The sequence below is a fragment of the Drosophila subpulchrella genome, chromosome 2L (assembly GCF_014743375.2).
Source record: "Drosophila subpulchrella strain 33 F10 #4 breed RU33 chromosome 2L, RU_Dsub_v1.1 Primary Assembly, whole genome shotgun sequence".
NCBI classification, from domain to species: Eukaryota; Metazoa; Arthropoda; class Insecta; order Diptera; family Drosophilidae; genus Drosophila; species Drosophila subpulchrella.
This window is the reverse complement of record NC_050610.1, coordinates 6,761,920-6,780,359: the sequence shown is the minus strand read 5'-3', so window position 1 is coordinate 6,780,359 and position 18,440 is coordinate 6,761,920. Positions and strand designations below refer to the sequence as shown.

Here is an 18,440-nt window from a genome sequence, read left to right as displayed (position 1 = left end):
CCCACACCCACACCGCTTAACACCGACATTGACGTCACCTTTGGATGTTCGTGGGCTTGGGTTAAAGTGCCGGCACAGAATTGTAATCAGCTTCGAGCCCAATAAACTGCATGAGTGTAAATTTCCTGAATGTAATCGCCCCCAAATCAAAATAGAGTACTCAGTGGCCTTCGAGGGCTTAGATGGCCCAATCGGGTATTGGGAATGGGGATTTGAGTATCAATACCAAACGGCAGGCACAGGTCTAAATTGGGCACAGCCCGGGCTCAGCACGGTAAAAATAATTCCAATTAGGACACGAAGGTAAAGCCTCCTTTTTGATTGCCAATGTTTTCGTTGCAGATTTATGAGTTACCGACAGATACTAATCTTCATGCTATTTTCAACTTTAAACATTTATTAAGAGGCCTAGATACTTGATTTATTATCTCTAAAGCTTGTGGACGTAGGTATATACATTACTTGTTCGTAGATTTGGAATTCTTCTATTCGGCCAACAGAATTAAACCTTTGAAATGAGTACTAGACCATAGCGTTCACTTTAATCTAAATGCCAAAAAACTAAAAATCTCCTAATAATATTTTTAACTTTTCCGCTTATGACACTTCCTTGACTTTTGACAACCTAGAGAAAACAAGGAAGAACGCTATAGTCGAGTACCTCGACTATCAGATACCCGTTACTCAGCTAAAGGGACCAAAGGAAAATGGAGATATGCAAGCAGCAAATGCGCCACCTACCGGCGGTAGACAGATTTAAGCGTTGTGGGCGTTAGAGTGGGCGTGGCAAAGTTTTTTTTAATCAATCGATAGGTATTGACAAGACCAATACATTGCAGTTTAAATTTTTTATCTAGCATGAAAATTGTGTGCGCCACAGGCTTGGGCGGTTTGTGGGCGTTAGAGTGGGCGTGGCATATTCGCGTGACAAACTTGCGCTGCGCTCAAGCCTACGGAATCTAAATCTGAAATCCCATTTCTCTATCTTTGATATTTTCCGAGATATCCGCGATCATATTTACGATTTTTTGAAGTTTGTGGGCGGTTTGTGGGCGTTCAAGTGGGCGTGGCAAACTTTTTTTTGGGTCAATCGATAGGTATTGATGAGAACAATACATTTCAGTTAAAATTTTTATTCTAGCATGAAAACTGTAGGAGCCACCGTTTTGGGCGGTTTGTGGGCGTTAAAGTGGGCGTGGCACTCTGCTGAAACAAACTTGCGCTGCGTAAGAAGCTCAGGAATCTGCACGCCTAATCTCAATAGCCTAGCTCTTATAGTTTCCAAGATCTCAGCGTTCATCCGGACGGACAGACAGACGGACAGACGGACAGACGGACAGACGGACATGGCTAGATCGACTCGGCTAGTGATCCTGATCAAGAATATATATACTTTATGGGGTCGGAAACGCTTCCTTCTGCCTGTTACATACTTTCCGACGAATCTAGTATACCCTTTTACTCTACGAGTAACGGGTATAAAAAGACGTAACAATATTTCCTAAATTATTTTATTAAATCTTATTTAGGTTACCCTGACTTTTTAAATAAATCCAGACCGTTTATCTAAAATCAAGCAAGTGTCATAACAAATTTTGTTTTTCAAATTTGTATTGCCAATTTACTTAGTTTTACTTTGAACACAAGGCTAAATTAAATGAATTATATGATTTATCTAAAAACAGAGAGAGATAAATTTCTTCATATATAGGCATTTCCAGGGGTCGCTAACGCATGTTCATACGCATTTAGTGCAAATAAAAAAAGAAAATAAACGTTTTCTAAATTTTTTTTTCTATTCAATAGCATTTTTTAAGCTCTTTGCTTAGTGTAAATGATGGGGTTTATTGATCTATAAATTTCATAATATTGGCAAAAAACATGCGGTCGCGATCGCACACAAAATGGAAGTCGACTTTGGATTAATTTCGTAAAATGCAAAAATCTGCGAATTGGGACGGAATATTCTAAAGCAATAACTTTACTTTCAAAATGGATTCATGCATCTTTCAATCGAGCGTGTTCCCAAGGAAATATCTCCATTTGTTTTTTTTATTGAATTAAGGACCGGTCGCGAACGTACGATTTTTCCATGTTGTTTTATTAACAGTTAATGAAACATTTTTTCGCCCTCTTTTGATTTTTATCTTCTTATTAGATTGCAATAAAGAGACTTGGTAGAAAAAGTGCAAACAAATCGTATGTTTTCCTTGCGAAATAATTAATCATAAAAATGTCTTTAAAAGTAGCTAAAAATTAAAAAAAGTAAGTTTTTTCAGTTCTCAGGAAAATTACTTCAACAAAACAAATGAAATATGCTATGGTTCCACTGTATTATGAAAATAAGGCCATTTATTTGTGAAAATACGCAAAAAATACGATGATTATGAAGATTTGTTTGTTTCGGTCCTAGTTGACCATTTGGCGGACTTGCCATATGTTTATTATACCCGTTACTCGTAGAGTAAAAGGGTATACTAGATTCGTCGGAAAGTATGTAACAGGCAGAAGGAAGCGTTTCCGACCCCATAAAGTATATATATTCTTGATCAGGATCACTAGCCGAGTCGAGTTAGCCATGTCCGTCTGTCCGTCTGTCCGTCTGTCCGTCTGTCCGTATGAACGCTGAGATCTCGGAAACTATAAGAGCTACAATACTGAGATTAGGCATGCAGATTCCTGAGATTCCTGCGCAGCGCAAGTTTGTTTCAGAAGAGTGCCACGCCCACTCTAACGCCCACAAACCGCCCAAAACTGTGGCTCCTACAGTTTTGATGCTAGAACAAAAATTTTAACTGAAATGTATTGTTCTCATCAATACCTACCGATTGACCTAAAAAAAAAATTTTCCACGCCCACTTTAACGCCCACAAACCGCCCACAAACTTCAAAAAATCGTAAATATGAAAGCGGATATCTCGGAAAATATCAAAGATAGAGAAACGGGATTTCAGATTTAGATTCCGTAGGCTTGAGCGCAGCGTAAGTTTGTTACGCGAATATGCCACGCCCACTCTAACGCCCACAAACCGCCCAAATCTGTGGCGCCCACAATTTTTATGCTAGATAAAAAATTTTAACTGAAATGTATTGGTCTCGTCAATTCCTATAGATTGATTTAAAAAAAAGTTTGCCACGCCCACTCTAACGCCCACAAACCGCCCAAGCCTGTGGCGCCCACAATTTTCGTGCTAGATAAAAAATTTTAACTGAAATGTATTGGTCTCGTCAATACCTATCGATTGATTTAAAAAAACTTTGCCACGCCCACTCCAACGCCCACAATGCTTAAATCTGTCTACCGCCGGTAGGTGGCGCATTTGCTGCTTGCATTTCTCCACTTTCCTTTGGTCCCTTTAGCTGAGTAACGGGTATCTGATAGTCGAGGTACTCGACTATAGCGTTCTTCCTTGTTTTTTTTTATTTATTATATATTTCTGGTCTTATTCTTAGATTTTTCAAACTGGCTACTGCTTTAAGTATAAGGATGGTACTAAAATTTTAATTTTTATTTAACTATCTATATTTTTCCAAATTTGTCATTATTACTAGGCTTGAAGTGACTTAAACGCATAATCTTAGGTGTTTAATTTTAGGTTTAAAAACACATTGAATTTAAATTTTAAATTGCCCGCCAATAAGTGAACATTGCAACCCTAGCCATGGGAGCTCGCTCTCGTTGTGCAGTGAAAGAAATGATTTTGTAATTAATAAACGGACAATAGAAGAAGGATAAAAAAATAATCTTAAATCCGGATTCAAATGCTCCAAACTTACTTTGTTTTAAATATAAATGCTATTAATCAGGTTCTTCTTAAATTTACCCAAAAATCAGCTTAGCGGATACTCAAACCGCGGAGGGGTAATGGCGCCACGCGTTCAAAACCAAGGAACCGCAAATAAACGAGAAGAACGACGAGGAACTAGCTCGTACGAATCGCTGCCGGCGAACCAGTTCCGCTGGCAAAGTGAGCGCAGCGACCAGGGCTGCATTGCCACCCTCGAGCTGCACAAAGAAAAATAATTTACTCGCCAGCAGCCCATTGGCGTTTTTTCATTTTTTAAAGTGTACTTAAGAGTTGTTAATATTTTTCGCAGTGCTCGGCCCGACCACAACAAACAATAATAGCCGAATAAGTGTGAGTGAAAATGCAGCTAGCTGCAATCGGCGCAAAACAGAGTGGACCAAAGCAGCCAAAATCGAACTCGGAATCAAAATCAGAATCGGGCGAAGCGAAGCCATCATTAGCGAGACATTTGTATTTGTCTGACCCCAGCAGCGGTGTCTGAGAATCGGAATCGTCAAGTCGGAGAGAGAGAAGAGAACAGCTCACAGCTCGCAGCTCCACAGTCCCAAGGAAGCGCCACTCGATATGGGTAGGTGTAGTCTACATATGTCTGTACATAGGTGTAGCTATGTGGTCGTGTATCGCCCGATATCGGGGGCTAAGGTGGAGCCCCTTTTCGGGGTACAGCCGATGCAGCCAGCTAGGAGCATTTCTGCGAGATGCGCGCACTTCCAAGTCGCTGTCCTCCTGCCTACCTGCCCCTGCCCCGCCTCCCCCGCCACTCGCCCACCGACTCGGCGAACGCAATGCCACCAGGGCTGCAGCACAGCGTCGCTAATCGAATGTTGTTCTTGTTGTTGGTGGCAAGTACTCATCGAGAACCGGAATGGGGAATATCGAACAAAGGGCCTTAACCGATAGTTGCAGGTTACAAGCAAAACTATTCATCAATTTATCTATATGAGTTCATTCTTAGAACTTTAAAAATATGAAAAGCGTTTATCGAGTGAATGGTTCATAATCACAGCCGGTAGTTGGTATCTATTATTTGGTTTTTGCAAGACCTACCCATCAAAACTTAACTTCGCCGGTATAATTCAAATTACATTCAAAAAGAATTTAAATAAATATATTAAAGCACTTTAATAATATATAATATAGTATATAATAATAAAGGTTTGGCTACCGATAGCTCCAACTAATCTATCAGGAATATAGAATATACATAGACCAAAAGATATATCCATTTGCAAATTGTTCTTTTAAAATCAGTTTAAAAAATTCTGTAAAATGAAAAAAGTAAAAAAAAAACTAAAAACATTACAAAATTTAAATTAAAGTTAAGTCCAAACACTTTTAAAACAGTGTATTACATCGAAAACGTTGGTAAAAGATGAAGCCAACCCCTTATCAAATATTTAAATACAAAAAAAAAACAAAAAACAAGTGAAAACTTAACCGATATATAAGTTAAGAAATCAATATAAACATATTTTAAAACGATACATAGCAGTGTACGATGGTCAGTCTCTAGAACGGATTCAGATCAATTGTTTGATACAAAATGTAGCCTCTGCCGTATAGAACCTTATTACTGTCAGAAATAAGGCGACTTAAAAAACGTAAAATATCGCGAGAAGTGCATTTAAGCCAAGGCTCAAAGTGGGAATCCAGCCCTGGTGGGCGCATACAGACCCAAACCAACCGAAAATCAAATTTGCATTTGTTTACATTCGCCCTCCCCCAATCGCCATTCTCTATTCATCATTTCCCATTTGCCATCTGCAGAAACCGAGTCGATGGCCCCCAGCAGCAGTGCGGCGGCTGCGGCCACCAAACTCCTGGTGGAGATCACCACGGACGGGGTGCCCAAGCTACACTGCCCGGTGTGCAACAAGGCACTGGTCTCCTTAGCCGGATATGTGAAGCACGTGAAGAAGCACCAGCCGCCGGGCGGCTTCGAGTGCCGCCACTGCGATGCTCGGTTCTGCCACGAGGAGGAGCTGACCCAGCACGCCAAGGATGAGCACGGAGTCACCGGCGCGGCAGCTAGCCAGGAACGCAAGCCCTTCGTTTGCGAGAACTGCGGTGCGGAGTACAAGTATCAGGAGGCGTATCGCCGCCACTGCAGGACCAAGTGTGGCGAGGAGAAGCCATCGAAGGTGAGTAGAATCGAATCGGTGGAGAAGTTAGGATCTTAAACTAATTTTCAACCCTTGCCCATCAGGAGGAGTCGCGACCCATGGAGTGCAAGTGCTGCTTCACCCGCTTTTCCAGCAGCTCCAATCTAACCAAGCACCGACGCAGTCGCCCCGACACCTGTGGCCAGCCGGAGTACGATTCGCCTGGCAAATCGATGAAACGAAAGTCCTTCCGCAAGGGCAGAAAGAGGGACTCCGATGATGACACCACCACCGAAGAATCGGACAGCGACGATGACATTCCTCTGGCCAGCCGGCTGAAGACGAAGCTGAAGCAGGAGAGCCAGAACTCGGACTCGGGCGACGAGTGTCCCGACTTTGAGCCAAACAACAGTGAGGACGATGCGGATGCATCCGGATTCCAGCTGCCTCCGCCGGCCATGGTCAAGGTTGAGGCCTTTGACGAAGAGGATTTCGAGTACCAGGACGCCAGCATGTATGTGAAGACCGAGAGTACCGATATATTCAGCAACGAAAAGGATAAGCTCCTGGATGTGCTCCTCAACGAGGGTGATGGTCTAAAGCCCTTCGAAAGCTTGAAAGTGGAGCAGGGCGCTGGTATACTGGACGAGATCGCGGCCGTGCCGCTGGTGGAGGTGGCCGAAGAAGACGTACTGGCCCTCAGGGGTCATAACAAGGAGCACACTGGGGAAAAACGGAAACGAGGCAGGCCGCCCAAGGAGAAGATACCTGTGGTCAAGAGAAAGTATCGCAAGCGAAACCAACCGAGATCGCCCTCGCCTGAAGATTCGTCAAGTACTCCAAAACGCGTAGCTAAGATCAGCAAAAAGGAGCTAAAGGAGCGCCTCAAGATGATCAACAAGATGGAGAAATCCTGGAAGTGTCCGCATTGCGTTAAAATATACCACATCCGCAAGCCGTATGAAAAGCATTTGCGCGACGACCACAAGTTAAATGAGGCGGAGATGAAGGAGATCTTCAAGGACGTGGACGTGCATGCCAAGCTGGATGAGGAGGTCTTCAAGTGCCCCATATGCAGCAAGATCTATTTGGTGGAGAAGCGCTTGGTCACCCACATGAAGGTGCACGGCGAAGATGGCAAGCTGACCTTTAAGTGTCCCTGCTATTGCAACCTGTTCTTCGCCACCAAGGAACAGGCCACGGAGCACGCTCGGGCCCAGCACAAGGAGCTGCTCTACTGCGAGAAGTGCGACAAGTACATGACCGGCCACGACAGCCTCAAGAACCACGAGCGCAACTTCCACTCGAAGAAGGAGCCGCGCAGCCAACAGCGCAACCTCATCTGCGACAAGTGCGGCAAGAAGTTCACCGGACGCACGTCGCTCTCAGACCACGTGCGATCCGACTGCGGCCGCCTTCCGCTTTACGGCTGCAGCGTATGCGGCAAGCATTTGTCCACAGCTGGGTAAGATGCATACTTATAATAAATTAATTAAGTCAAGTCGGTTTTTTAAATGATTGCGCTGGTCACAAACTATTATGATTATTTATTATTATATACTGTGATGCTGTACAGCTAACTTAACTTATTCTACGCTGTGATCAGCAATAGAAGTTGTTTTTTAACATTTGCCAACTATACTAATGTATTATCTTCTTTCCCACAGTATTCTCAAGACGCACATGCTGCTCCACAAGGCAGACACACCGTACCAATGCGACAAGTGCGGCAAGACATTCAAGGTGAAGGCACAATACAAGTCTCACTTGAAGACGCGGCACACGGACTACAAGCCGTACAAGTGCCACCTGTGCCCCAAGGAGTATCCGTACAGGGAGAGCCTGCTCACCCACATGACCGTGCACACGGGCATCAAGCGATTCCTGTGCAATAACTGCGGCAAGCGCTTCACTTGCATCTCCAATTTGCAGGCCCATCGCAAGGTGCATGCCGACACCTGTGGCCAGTTGCCTTTGAATGCCAAGGCCACCCAGTACATGGGCGTGCAGCGTGGAAAACTCCTGATGGGCGCCAAGCCAGAGGCGGGCATGGAGTACGAGGAGACCAAGACTCTGATCGCCCAGGACGTCATCGACAGGGACATGCCCATGGCCCAGGAGCTGAACTTCCCATCCGACGGCTCTGCGCCACTGGCCACCGTGCCGCTGAACTACGCCTCCACGCACTTGGTGCCACACATCGTACTGCAGACCATGCAAGCCGAGGCCCGGCGATTGGAGTAACTTCGGAACACATTCATATAGCGATCCCACTCAATAAAGATGCTTTTGTAAACGGATGCGTATTCTACTGTACAACAAATGGGATGATAACTACATAATATCTACTTAATGACTGGAATAATTAAAAAAACATTGAAAGATAAATAAGCTACATAAAATTGATGTAGGAAAAGGTTTAGCGCCATACGGACCTGTCAAAAAACATTTAAGAAAAATAAAATTTCCTTACAAAAAAACTGGTTATCTTTACTCCGGGCTTAACGGGGAAAAATACAAAATTGTTATCAAAAATTCTGTTTTAGTATATACAAGTAATAATATATTAATGCGATATTTGGAGTGGATGAGATAATAAATTCGAATAGATTGGCAATTAGATAGATATCAGAAAGTGGGGAACAAAATCAAAGAATTTTGAGGTAGAGTTTATCATATTTTTTATATTGACTAAAAGTCTTAAAACTACATATCTAGGCTCCCCGACTTGCTAGTTCAGTCTGAAATAGGGCTGCTGGTAGCGGCCAATGGGCATTCGGTCCTTGGTCCTCAGCCGGCGCACTGCCTCGCGGATAAACTTGGGTTGCAGGGCACCGGATTCCCCTTGGGCCTCCATCACATCGAGGGCCTCCTCCACCACCTCGCCCACAAAAACCTTGGCAATGCCGGACATGGCGATCACGACGTTCTGGGACACGGAACAGCCGGTGATGGTCTGCATCAGACGCTTGACGGCCGCCTTGGGAAAGGCGGAGCGGCGATACATCTCGTAGCGATCGAGCTGCTCCTCCGTGAAGTTGGAAACGAGAACCCTGGTGGAGATTAAGGGTTTCTTTTTAGAGGATTTGGAAAGGGATAGCCTTCTACCACTCACTGCATTCGTTCGCGCTCCTCCTCCTCCAGTTCCTTCTTGGTCTTGAGCTTCTTGTGTGCCGGCTCGCCGGAGTCTCCATCTCCGTCCGTGTTTTTGTTGTCTCCATCCACGTCTTTGCCATCGCGGTCTGCATCGTTTCCCGGATCCGAGGTTTCACTGTCCTTCCGCTCGCCGATGCCGGACTGGAAGAACTTTAGGTCGACATCGTCGCCGTCGCTCAGCGAGTTGCTCTTCTGCTGGGTGGGAAACAGGATTTCGTCCATTTGAGTGGAATTTGGAGGCACCAGTAGCGACTATAAACAAAATCAACCAGGGCTTCTGTGGCACTTGTTTCGTGTTTCACAACACTGGTTCTGGTACGAACCCAATTGGATGAGGACGATACTAAATATCGGTTAACTGTCATGCAAAATATCGGCTTTAAAAGTGAAAAAAAGAGGAATAACAAAAATAAAGACATACATATATGTAAGTTCATTTGATGGATTTGTATAATCATCCTTTTTAAAATTTTTTAACTGCGTTTTTATGATAAAAGTATTAATGAGTCATGTTTTAGCTTTTAGCACTTAACCTGCGAAAAGCTTGGAAAAGAACTCACGAGATATTTGTAAAATATTTTCTAAGGTGGCTTTTATGTTTTATTAAACAAACTGACAAATATGAAAACAAAAGTTTTTTTTCTCAAAATCTTGTATTTAAAAATTTTTCTAATTCTGAAACCAGAGCAAACCTAAAAATGTCTCGGAGCTTTAGCTCTTAAAAATTATCCCTGTTACAAGTGGTAAATGATCAATAAATATTTCTAGTCAGGCAGACGGATTCTTTTTAGCATATTAATAAGCTTAATATAAATATTAAGGACCGTCTCTAGAAGTGAATATCCCTTTGGTACCGATAGTCCACCGCTCGTTGTCCAACACTGGTCAACCTCGTGTTTTTGTTCTTTTCTCCGCATCGCCATCGCCAGGCAAGAGTGCGCGCTAGATTTTCGTTTATTTAATCGTTTAACCAGCAACCAACTCACTCCGAAATGTCCGCAACCGAGGCCCTGAATGTGGAGGCCGCCACGCCCGAGATTGGCGAGGAGGCCAAGAAACAAAAGAAGCCCAAGCCGAACAACAAGAAACTTCGCCAAGGTGAGTGACCTCATGCGAACAGTGCACTGCGGTAATTGCAACGGCACGACCCTCTTTGCCACAACCACCCACCCGCAAACCCACTCAACACCCAACTCACCCACAGAGGCGGCAGCTAAAAAGGCCGGAGAAGGCGGCGACGAAGAGCCGACCACAAACGGCGATGCCAAGCCGGCGACACCGGCCGCCGCTCAGCCGGCCAAGAAGAAGAACAACAAGGGCAAGAAGAACGGTCAGACTGATCCGCCGACCATACCCATTGCCAAACTCTACCCGGATGGAAACTTCCCCGAGGGTGAGATCGTGGAGCACCCCACGCCCAAGGATCTGTCGGACGACCGCACCGCCAAGGACCGCTTCACGTCAGAGGAGAAGCGCGCCCTCGATCGCATGAACACTGACATCTACCAGGAGCTGCGCCAGGCGGCCGAGGCCCATCGCCAGACTCGCCAGTACATGCAGCGCTATATTAAGCCCGGCATGACCATGATCCAGATCTGCGAGGAGCTGGAGAACACCGCCCGCCGTCTGATCGGCGAGAATGGCCTGGAAGCTGGTCTGGCCTTCCCCACTGGCTGCTCTCTAAACCACTGTGCCGCCCACTACACGCCCAACGCCGGGGACACCACCGTGCTGCAGTACGACGATGTGTGCAAGATTGATTTTGGCACCCACATCAAGGGACGCATCATTGACTGCGCCTTCACGCTGACCTTTAACAACAAGTACGACAAGTTGTTGCAGGCCGTCAAGGAGGCCACTAACACGGGCATCAAGGAGGCGGGCATCGATGTTCGTCTATGCGACATTGGCGCTGCCATTCAGGAGGTTATGGAGTCGTATGAGATCGAGTTGGACGGCAAGACATATCCCATCAAGGCCATTCGCAACTTAAACGGACACTCTATCAGCCCGTACCGTAAGCCTTCAAAATGAGATTTGCTATAAATATTCTGAGCAGTAGCACAAATACTTAGTATGTCCAGTTCCCATACTTGAGCAAATAATATTTGTGCTATTATTAGGACTGTAACATGACCGTCAGGCTAACTTTCTAATTATATTTTCAGGCATTCATGCTGGAAAAACGGTGCCGATTGTAAAGGGCGGCGAGTCCACCCGTATGGAGGAAGATGAGTTCTACGCCATCGAGACTTTCGGCTCGACTGGTCGCGGCCTGGTTCATGACGACATGGACTGCTCTCACTACATGAAGAACTTCGAGCTGCCATTTGTGCCATTGCGCCTGCAGTCATCCAAGCAGCTACTTGGCACCATCAACAAAAACTTCGGCACCCTGGCCTTCTGCAAGCGCTGGCTGGACCGCGCCGGTGCCACCAAGTACCAGATGGCTCTCAAGGATCTGTGCGACAAGGGCATTGTGGAGGCCTACCCGCCGCTGTGCGACATCAAGGGCTGCTACACGGCTCAATACGAACACACCATCATGCTGCGACCCACTTGCAAAGAAATCGTATCCCGAGGCGACGACTACTAGTGGGATGTGGACCTGGATAGGGTCGATAATCGGCGTTGTATTGCTTGCATTATATACGGTTTTTGATATAAGTTCTTCTATTGTTGATCATTTGTGAGCGTACACGGACCGAATTATATATACAGTGTATTATGCTCAGAATATATGAGAGGTGAGAGATTATTTTAAAGGGATTTCTTCTCGTGGCAGGCTCTTAACACCCTTTGCCTTGAGCTCATGCCAGTAAAGGGAGCTAGAGTAATTGGGATTCCTTTGCTTTTCATCTGAAAGCGATCTGTAAATGTAGACAAATCCTTTTCCCGTAAGATAGTATAGAATCTCGATGTAACTGATTATGCTAAAGCCGTACATAAGCGATAGGATGCCTCCAAAACGATCTGAGAGGTTACAAGTTTGAATTTATAAGAGCATTTTTCCAATTAACAATGTAACTTACTCAGAAGAACAACCCAAGTGCTAACCAATTGGGACTTGGTGGCTTGGGCAAAACGCAGTTTAAAGAAAAGCTTTATTATGGCCAACGGTCGTTCGTTGGTCAATCCCTTTCTGAAATTAAAATAATTATATTTCATTGTTTAACCAAGAAAACACTGCACATTACTTACAGTATACCGCCTAGGTATCCAGTGCTTTTATAACTTCTTCTTAAGGGAGCCACATTGGTAGTGATGCCCATGGTAACCCCGTTACAACTCGGCAGGCACTGCTCGCATTGCCGTTGGGCCAACTGCTCATCCTTAGTCTGCAGGTGGGCGAACTCACTGTGGCCATACCAAATCCTTTTCCACTTCATCAGGCAGGGAAGATCGGGTAGCATGCAATAGGCGAGACCCATGGGACTGGCCGCCATGGGAGGTGAGACACAGCCGCAATGATCGAACATGCTTTTCATGCGGCATACCAGAAGGCACTCGTCCAGGGAGTAGTACGATCTATAAAAAGCAGCTAGTCAATATATTTAGGTTAAGTGAGTTACGACTCACTGGTTTAACAATCGACTTCCTTCGTCAGGATAGTAACAACGTCGTATTCGCGGCGGAACTCCGCGAACCTGATCGCTTGAGCTAAAAAACATAGGCTGGATTGGAATTTCTACTATGGTGCTATGATCCACAAGCACTTCTCCCAAAGTGGTAGATTGTACGGTGGCATAGTCCTCTCGGGGAAAAATAGTGAGCTTACGATACGAAAGGAAAAGTCAAAAGTTAGTTTTTCAGGAGTAAGATAATGGTTTTTATAGTATTATCACTGTGGACTGCAGTCCACAAAAAGAAGAGTTAAGCTGGGGAAACCGGAAATGCAAAATGTATCGATCTTTTTTTCTTTCTTAACCGAAATATAGGTTGATTGGAACCAAAACCATGGCAAAACGATACTTCACTGCAAAGCTATGCAATTTAAATGAATTTTAGGCCACTTGTATTTATTTACCCAGGTTGAAGGTGCGATCGTCACTATTTTTTACCTTGTTAAGAGGTGATTTTTTTTAATAGTATACCATTACTGTAATTACTATAATTATAATATTCTTTTTTCATATTGCATTTAATTTTTTTTAAAGAATTAAATGCATGTTAATAGTCCAAGTTTGAATGAGACCAACCGTTAAAATATCGAACTCTTTGTAGAACTACTTTGAAAAATGGTTGTTGAAATATGGATTCGACTTATGCCTGCTCACATGAAAAGCGTTATTGGTGTTTTGGATGTCCGTGAGATCTTCCTTTGGAGTATCCTGCAGCACAAACTGAACGCTGTTTAATACGGAATTCGATTCAAAGACTACCCTCGGAGAAGCTCTCATTTCGGCATTGTCCTCAGCTCGCTTGCTCCTAAATAGCTTAAAGATTAGTTATAGTACCTATTTAAATAATCCCTTGTGATATACTTACGCAAAATGGGAATTGCTGGCACGTCTATAGTTAAATATGCAACACACATTCGAGGAGGTTGCTCGTTTGAGGAAAAATCGACTGGCGTTGACGGTTTCACCGAAGACAATACCCCTGATCACCAGTTCCCCGCAACCGGGCGACAAGCCCCTCAATATATCGCGCACCGAGTATTCACTATCGTTGTAGTAACTTAAGAGTAGCCGGTGCAGTCGATCCAGCTCCGAGGCATTCCAACGTTCTTTTTCGAGGGGGTTCAGGTAGAACTGAGCCAGCACCAGCAGGCGATCGGCCATATCGTCCACATCTAGGGCCACCGCCTGCAGAGAGGAGTTACCCTGGTGATGGAATCTATTGGGGGCGTGGAGTTTTACAATCAGAAATTAGTATGCCTCACTGCACTCGGGTGTTGTATAAAAGGCCCAAACAAGACTAGCCCTGGACTAGTGCCAATATGAAGCTTCTACTGGTGCTACTGTCGGTTTATATTCTTACTTTTTGCTTGGCTGAACGCCTGAGGTTCGATAACTACAGGGTTTATAGAGTGAACCCAACGAAGGCGAATCAACTACAGGGACTTCGACCTTTGGAGGCCAAGAGCGAGGATGCACTAATTTTAAACAATCTCCATCTTGGTCCCACTGATTTTCTTGTGTCACCCAGCTACGATGAAACCTTTCTAAAACTCCTCAAAGACTTGGATCTCTCTCCAGAACTCATCGACGAGAATGCCCAGCACAGTTTATCACTGGATATAGAGCCTGTTGCAGACGCCAATCGGCGAAGTGATGACTACACATGGACGGAATACCACGAGCTTAATGATACGCAACGTTGGATGCAGAATCTGGTGGCCAAGTACCCGGATGTCGTCAGTGTCTTTGTGGCAGGTCGGAGTTACGAGGGACGCGAGCTGTTGGGCCTGAAAATTAATCACCAAAATGGCAGAGCTGGAAAACAATCAATCTTCTTGGAGGCTGGAATGCATGCTAGGGAGTGGATTGGTCCTGCCACCGCCACGTATTTTGCCAACGAACTCCTCACCTCCCAGCAACCGCAGATCATGAGCCTCGCCAGATCTTATGTGTGGTATATATTGCCCCATGCAAACCCAGATGGATATGTATATACCCATAAATCGGTGAGTTTATAATATATATATGTATTTGACTTTTTAAAGTAATTAAATTCTAAAAAAGCTAGGATGATCCTGGAACCCTTATATTTAGTGTAATTGGTCTAATCCAAAATTTTTCTAATAGAACCGCATGTGGCGCAAGACGCGTAGTCCGCAAGATAAGAACTGTATTGGAACAGATCCAAACCGAAATTGGGACTTCCACTGGCGCGAGGTGGGAGCAAGTTCTGATCCCTGCTCGGAGTCATATGCCGGTCCCAAGGCCTTTTCCGAACCCGAGGTGGAAAGCCTCTCCCAGTACCTAAGATCTCTGCCCGAACCCATGTTCATGTACCTTTCGCTGCACTCCTTCTCTCAGTTGCTTCTATATCCCTATGGTCACACATCCACACTGCCAGAAAATCATAAGGAGCTGGAACAGATCTTCAACGCAGCCGTGGGTGCAATGAAACGACGTTACGGAACTCGATATACTGGAGGAAATGTCTATGATGCCATTTATCCGGCAGCTGGTTCCAGCATGGATTGGGTTTACGGGGTGCTCAATGTCAAGTACTCCTTCTGCTACGAGCTACGGCCCTCTGGGTACAGTTTCTGGACCGGCTTTAGACTTCCTGCCTCCCAAATAATACCCACGGGTCAGGAGACCACAGACTCGTTAGTGGAAATGATAAAGGCTGCTGCTCAAATCGAGGGATACAAAATTGAATAAAAGAGAGGGAGAGTTTTTTGTTTAGCACTTACGACGTGCCTTTTGATAAGATACGAACGGGAGGAGATCTATTGATTGTGGCAGAAACCAAACAATACCTTGCTTGATCATCAAAGATAACTAAGACGGGTTGATAAGATGAAAGCTACAAATTCGCTTAGTCAATATTCAATAGAAAAAAAAAGTATTTGATTAAATTTAATCAATTTTACAGTCTGAAAAGGTAAATAGTATCAGAGGAACCCAATAAATAAGCCGGTTATTACAAAACAATAATTGTTTGAAGATAACATATATGAGTAAGTCTAAACTGGGGATTTTAATACGATTGGAATTATGTGGACTAATAAAAATTGACTAAAGAAAAATATGATTAACAATAAAATGGGATTTTTCATATGTTTTATATTAAGATAAGGTACTATGGGATTTACCCAAAGAAAAAAGTGATCAATTCTTTTGAATAGTAGGAATAAATAAGAAACAAAATATTGACAGAAACGCTGCACTTTTCATGACAAGGCCATGGGATTTTTGTCTGAAGAAATGGCAGTTTGCTAAAGAGCTCAAGACGTCATAGACGGGGAGCAAGTTGGGATTTATAATGATTTACCAGTAGCAACCGTTGAGACGGCGATAAAGGTGTTCCACACCGATTGCATAGATTACTCCGATATTTACAGCCCGAGCAATTTTCACAGGCAGTCGCGGACCGTAAATTAGATTCGGATTGTGGATTGTGGCCGTTCTTATCGGTGGCCTATAAAAGGAGGTGCTTCACTCGCTGGTGGCTCAAAGCAACGACGAACATGTCGCTGACCAAGTGCCTTCTTTTCGCCCTCATGGCCATCGTGGCCACCGCTTCGGTGAGCGCCGAGCGGGTTCGCTATGACAACTACCGCATGTACAAGGCCACCTCGGAGAATGCCAAGCAACTGGCCGTGCTGAAGGATCTGGAAGGATCCAGCGACTCTATCTTGTTCCTCGACGGTGTCCATCTTGTGGGCGCCGATGTCCAGATCGTGGTGGCTCCCCACAAGGTGCCCGACTTCCTGGATATCTTGGGAAAGGCCGAGATCAAGTACGAGCTGAAGTCGAGCGATGTGCAGAAGTCGATGGACGAGGTCGAGGAGAAGGTGGCCATTAAGGGACGTGCCACCAGGGCCTACAACTGGGCTGAGTACTACGAACTGGACGACACCTACACCTGGCTCCAGACCCTGGCCCAGCAGAATCCCGGAGTGGTCACCTTGATCGAGGGTGGAAAGACCTACCAGGGTCGCTCCATTCTGGGAGTGAAGATCACCAAGGGAGGCAGCAATAAGCCCGGCATCTTCCTGGAGGCCGGTATCCATGCCCGCGAGTGGATTGCCCCAGCTGCCGCCACCTACATCATCAACCAACTGCTGACCTCCGAGGAGGAGTCTGTCAAGCAGCTGGCCGAGAACTACACCTGGTACGTCCTGCCCCACGCCAATCCCGATGGCTACGTCTACACTCACACCACGGATCGTCTGTGGCGTAAGACCCGTACTCCCTACGGCAGCTGCTTCGGTGCCGATCCCAACCGGAACTGGGGCTTCCACTGGAACGAGGTGGGCGCCAGCGACAGTGCCTGCTCCGACACCTACGCCGGACCCTCTGCCTTCTCCGAGGTCGAGACCCTATCCCTGTCGGAGTACCTCAAGACGCTGAAGGGCAAGATCAATCTGTACATCTCCCTGCACGCCTACTCCCAGTACCTGCTGTATCCCTACGGCCACACCAACGAGCTGCCCGACAATGTGGCCGATTTCGAGAAGGTCTACAACGCCTCCATTGCCGCGGTGAACAAGCGCTATGGAACCAAGTACACCGGAGGAAACATCTACGATGCCATCTACCCCGCGGCCGGAGCCAGTGTGGACTGGGCCTACGGAACTCAGGATGTGCGCATGTCCTTCTGCTATGAGCTGCGTCCCTCTTCGTCCTCCATCTTTACTGGATTCAGGCTTCCCGCCGAGCAGATCATTCCCGCCAGCGAGGAGCTGCTCGATTCCATTGTGGCCATGGCCACCGAGGTCAAGAACCTGGGCTACTTCGACTAGGCGACTTACTTTAATAAAGTACTCACAGTTTTACGGCATATTCCCGGAGCAGGCGTTTACTGATTTTGTTGGCGGTGCAAACTCCCACCGCCGGAAAGGGACTGTTGGCCACGTGCACCAGGTCGGGGGACATGTGGATTTCGGTGGGTTGCACCAGGTACTCCCGGGTTAGATTAGCGATCACAATGTGGGTGTATATTACGATGACGGTGAGTAGAGCCAGCCAGAGAGCTCTGTCAATAGAAATTTCTTAACTATTTGAGGAGTTAGAGAGTATCCTATCCGGAGAAGTTTCAGACTATTTTGTAAAGTTTGATATCAACTAACATTTGGTTTGATGAGTTGGAAAAACCTGGAAAACCTACCTGTGGAATCGAAAAAAATACTGTAGACTAAGAATATATCCTTACACTCAAAAAATCGTTTTTTTTAATATAATAAATTGAAATCCAAATGAGTCAAGCTGCTTTTAATCTATAATTCTATAATCGAGATGATGTGTTCTTATAGAAACTCGTCTTGAAAACTAATATCAAGAATACTCTTCTCCAATTCAAGATCGCTTCATCTTAAACACAATTTCGAGAGTAACTACTTCTTAATTTTAAGAATATTCTGCTCGAAGAAGCGATAAGGCAAATATGGTATTAAAACAATTGATCTGGTCTGTTAGAGCACAATTTAATTTCAGTTAATAAAGTTTATTTGTATCAAGTTTATCAAGAAAACATTTCTATTGCTTTTTACTTTTGTAAGCTGTTTATAAAGTACACTGTCTGTACTTGAATATGGCTTTTCACCTCTTGAGGTTTTCCAACTCACTTGGCATAACGAACGGGTGAATGGTAGAGGAACGGATGCAGGCCATTGATGTAACTCTGGCGCAAAAACTCACGGAACAAGCGCCGATAGTGAGACTCCTCCACTCGAGCCATTCTGTTTGAAAAG

At 45.2% G+C, this 18,440-nt stretch overlaps 6 protein-coding genes across 6 annotated transcripts; 4 read left to right on the top strand and 2 right to left on the bottom strand.

Moving 5' to 3' along the window:
- Positions 1 to 3,999: 3,999 nt before the first annotated feature.
- On the top strand, positions 4,000 to 8,211 carry LOC119547306 (gastrula zinc finger protein xFG20-1). Its single transcript, XM_037854104.1, has 4 exons — positions 4,000 to 4,377; positions 5,577 to 5,950; positions 6,016 to 7,376; positions 7,579 to 8,211. Exons 1-4 carry the CDS (start codon positions 4,374 to 4,376, stop codon positions 8,153 to 8,155), a joined length of 2,316 nt encoding a protein of 771 aa, XP_037710032.1. The 5' UTR covers positions 4,000 to 4,373; the 3' UTR covers positions 8,156 to 8,211.
- A 212-nt stretch (positions 8,212 to 8,423) lies between these two features.
- LOC119547307 (transcription initiation factor TFIID subunit 11) lies at positions 8,424 to 9,360 on the bottom strand. The gene is made up of 2 exons (XM_037854105.1): positions 9,027 to 9,360; positions 8,424 to 8,964 (listed from the first exon to the last, which is right to left on the bottom strand). Exons 1-2 carry the CDS (start codon positions 9,287 to 9,289, stop codon positions 8,643 to 8,645), a joined length of 585 nt encoding a protein of 194 aa, XP_037710033.1. The 5' UTR covers positions 9,290 to 9,360; the 3' UTR covers positions 8,424 to 8,642.
- A 506-nt stretch (positions 9,361 to 9,866) lies between these two features.
- Positions 9,867 to 11,806, top strand: LOC119547271 (methionine aminopeptidase 2). The gene is made up of 3 exons (XM_037854053.1): positions 9,867 to 10,165; positions 10,272 to 11,084; positions 11,236 to 11,806. Exons 1-3 carry the CDS (start codon positions 10,060 to 10,062, stop codon positions 11,661 to 11,663), a joined length of 1,347 nt encoding a protein of 448 aa, XP_037709981.1. The 5' UTR covers positions 9,867 to 10,059; the 3' UTR covers positions 11,664 to 11,806.
- A 16-nt stretch (positions 11,807 to 11,822) lies between these two features.
- LOC119547270 (sodium channel protein Nach) lies at positions 11,823 to 18,427 on the bottom strand. The gene is made up of 8 exons (XM_037854052.1): positions 18,315 to 18,427; positions 17,519 to 17,725; positions 13,556 to 13,906; positions 13,345 to 13,495; positions 12,647 to 12,840; positions 12,269 to 12,595; positions 12,100 to 12,209; positions 11,823 to 12,040 (listed from the first exon to the last, which is right to left on the bottom strand). Exons 1-8 carry the CDS (start codon positions 18,425 to 18,427, stop codon positions 11,823 to 11,825), a joined length of 1,671 nt encoding a protein of 556 aa, XP_037709980.1.
- LOC119547273 (zinc carboxypeptidase) lies at positions 14,004 to 15,405 on the top strand. The gene is made up of 2 exons (XM_037854055.1): positions 14,004 to 14,696; positions 14,818 to 15,405. Exons 1-2 carry the CDS (start codon positions 14,010 to 14,012, stop codon positions 15,403 to 15,405), a joined length of 1,275 nt encoding a protein of 424 aa, XP_037709983.1. The 5' UTR covers positions 14,004 to 14,009.
- LOC119547272 (zinc carboxypeptidase A 1) lies at positions 16,206 to 17,532 on the top strand. The gene has a single exon (XM_037854054.1). It carries the CDS (start codon positions 16,215 to 16,217, stop codon positions 17,490 to 17,492), a length of 1,278 nt encoding a protein of 425 aa, XP_037709982.1. The 5' UTR covers positions 16,206 to 16,214; the 3' UTR covers positions 17,493 to 17,532.
- Positions 18,428 to 18,440: the final 13 nt, after the last annotated feature.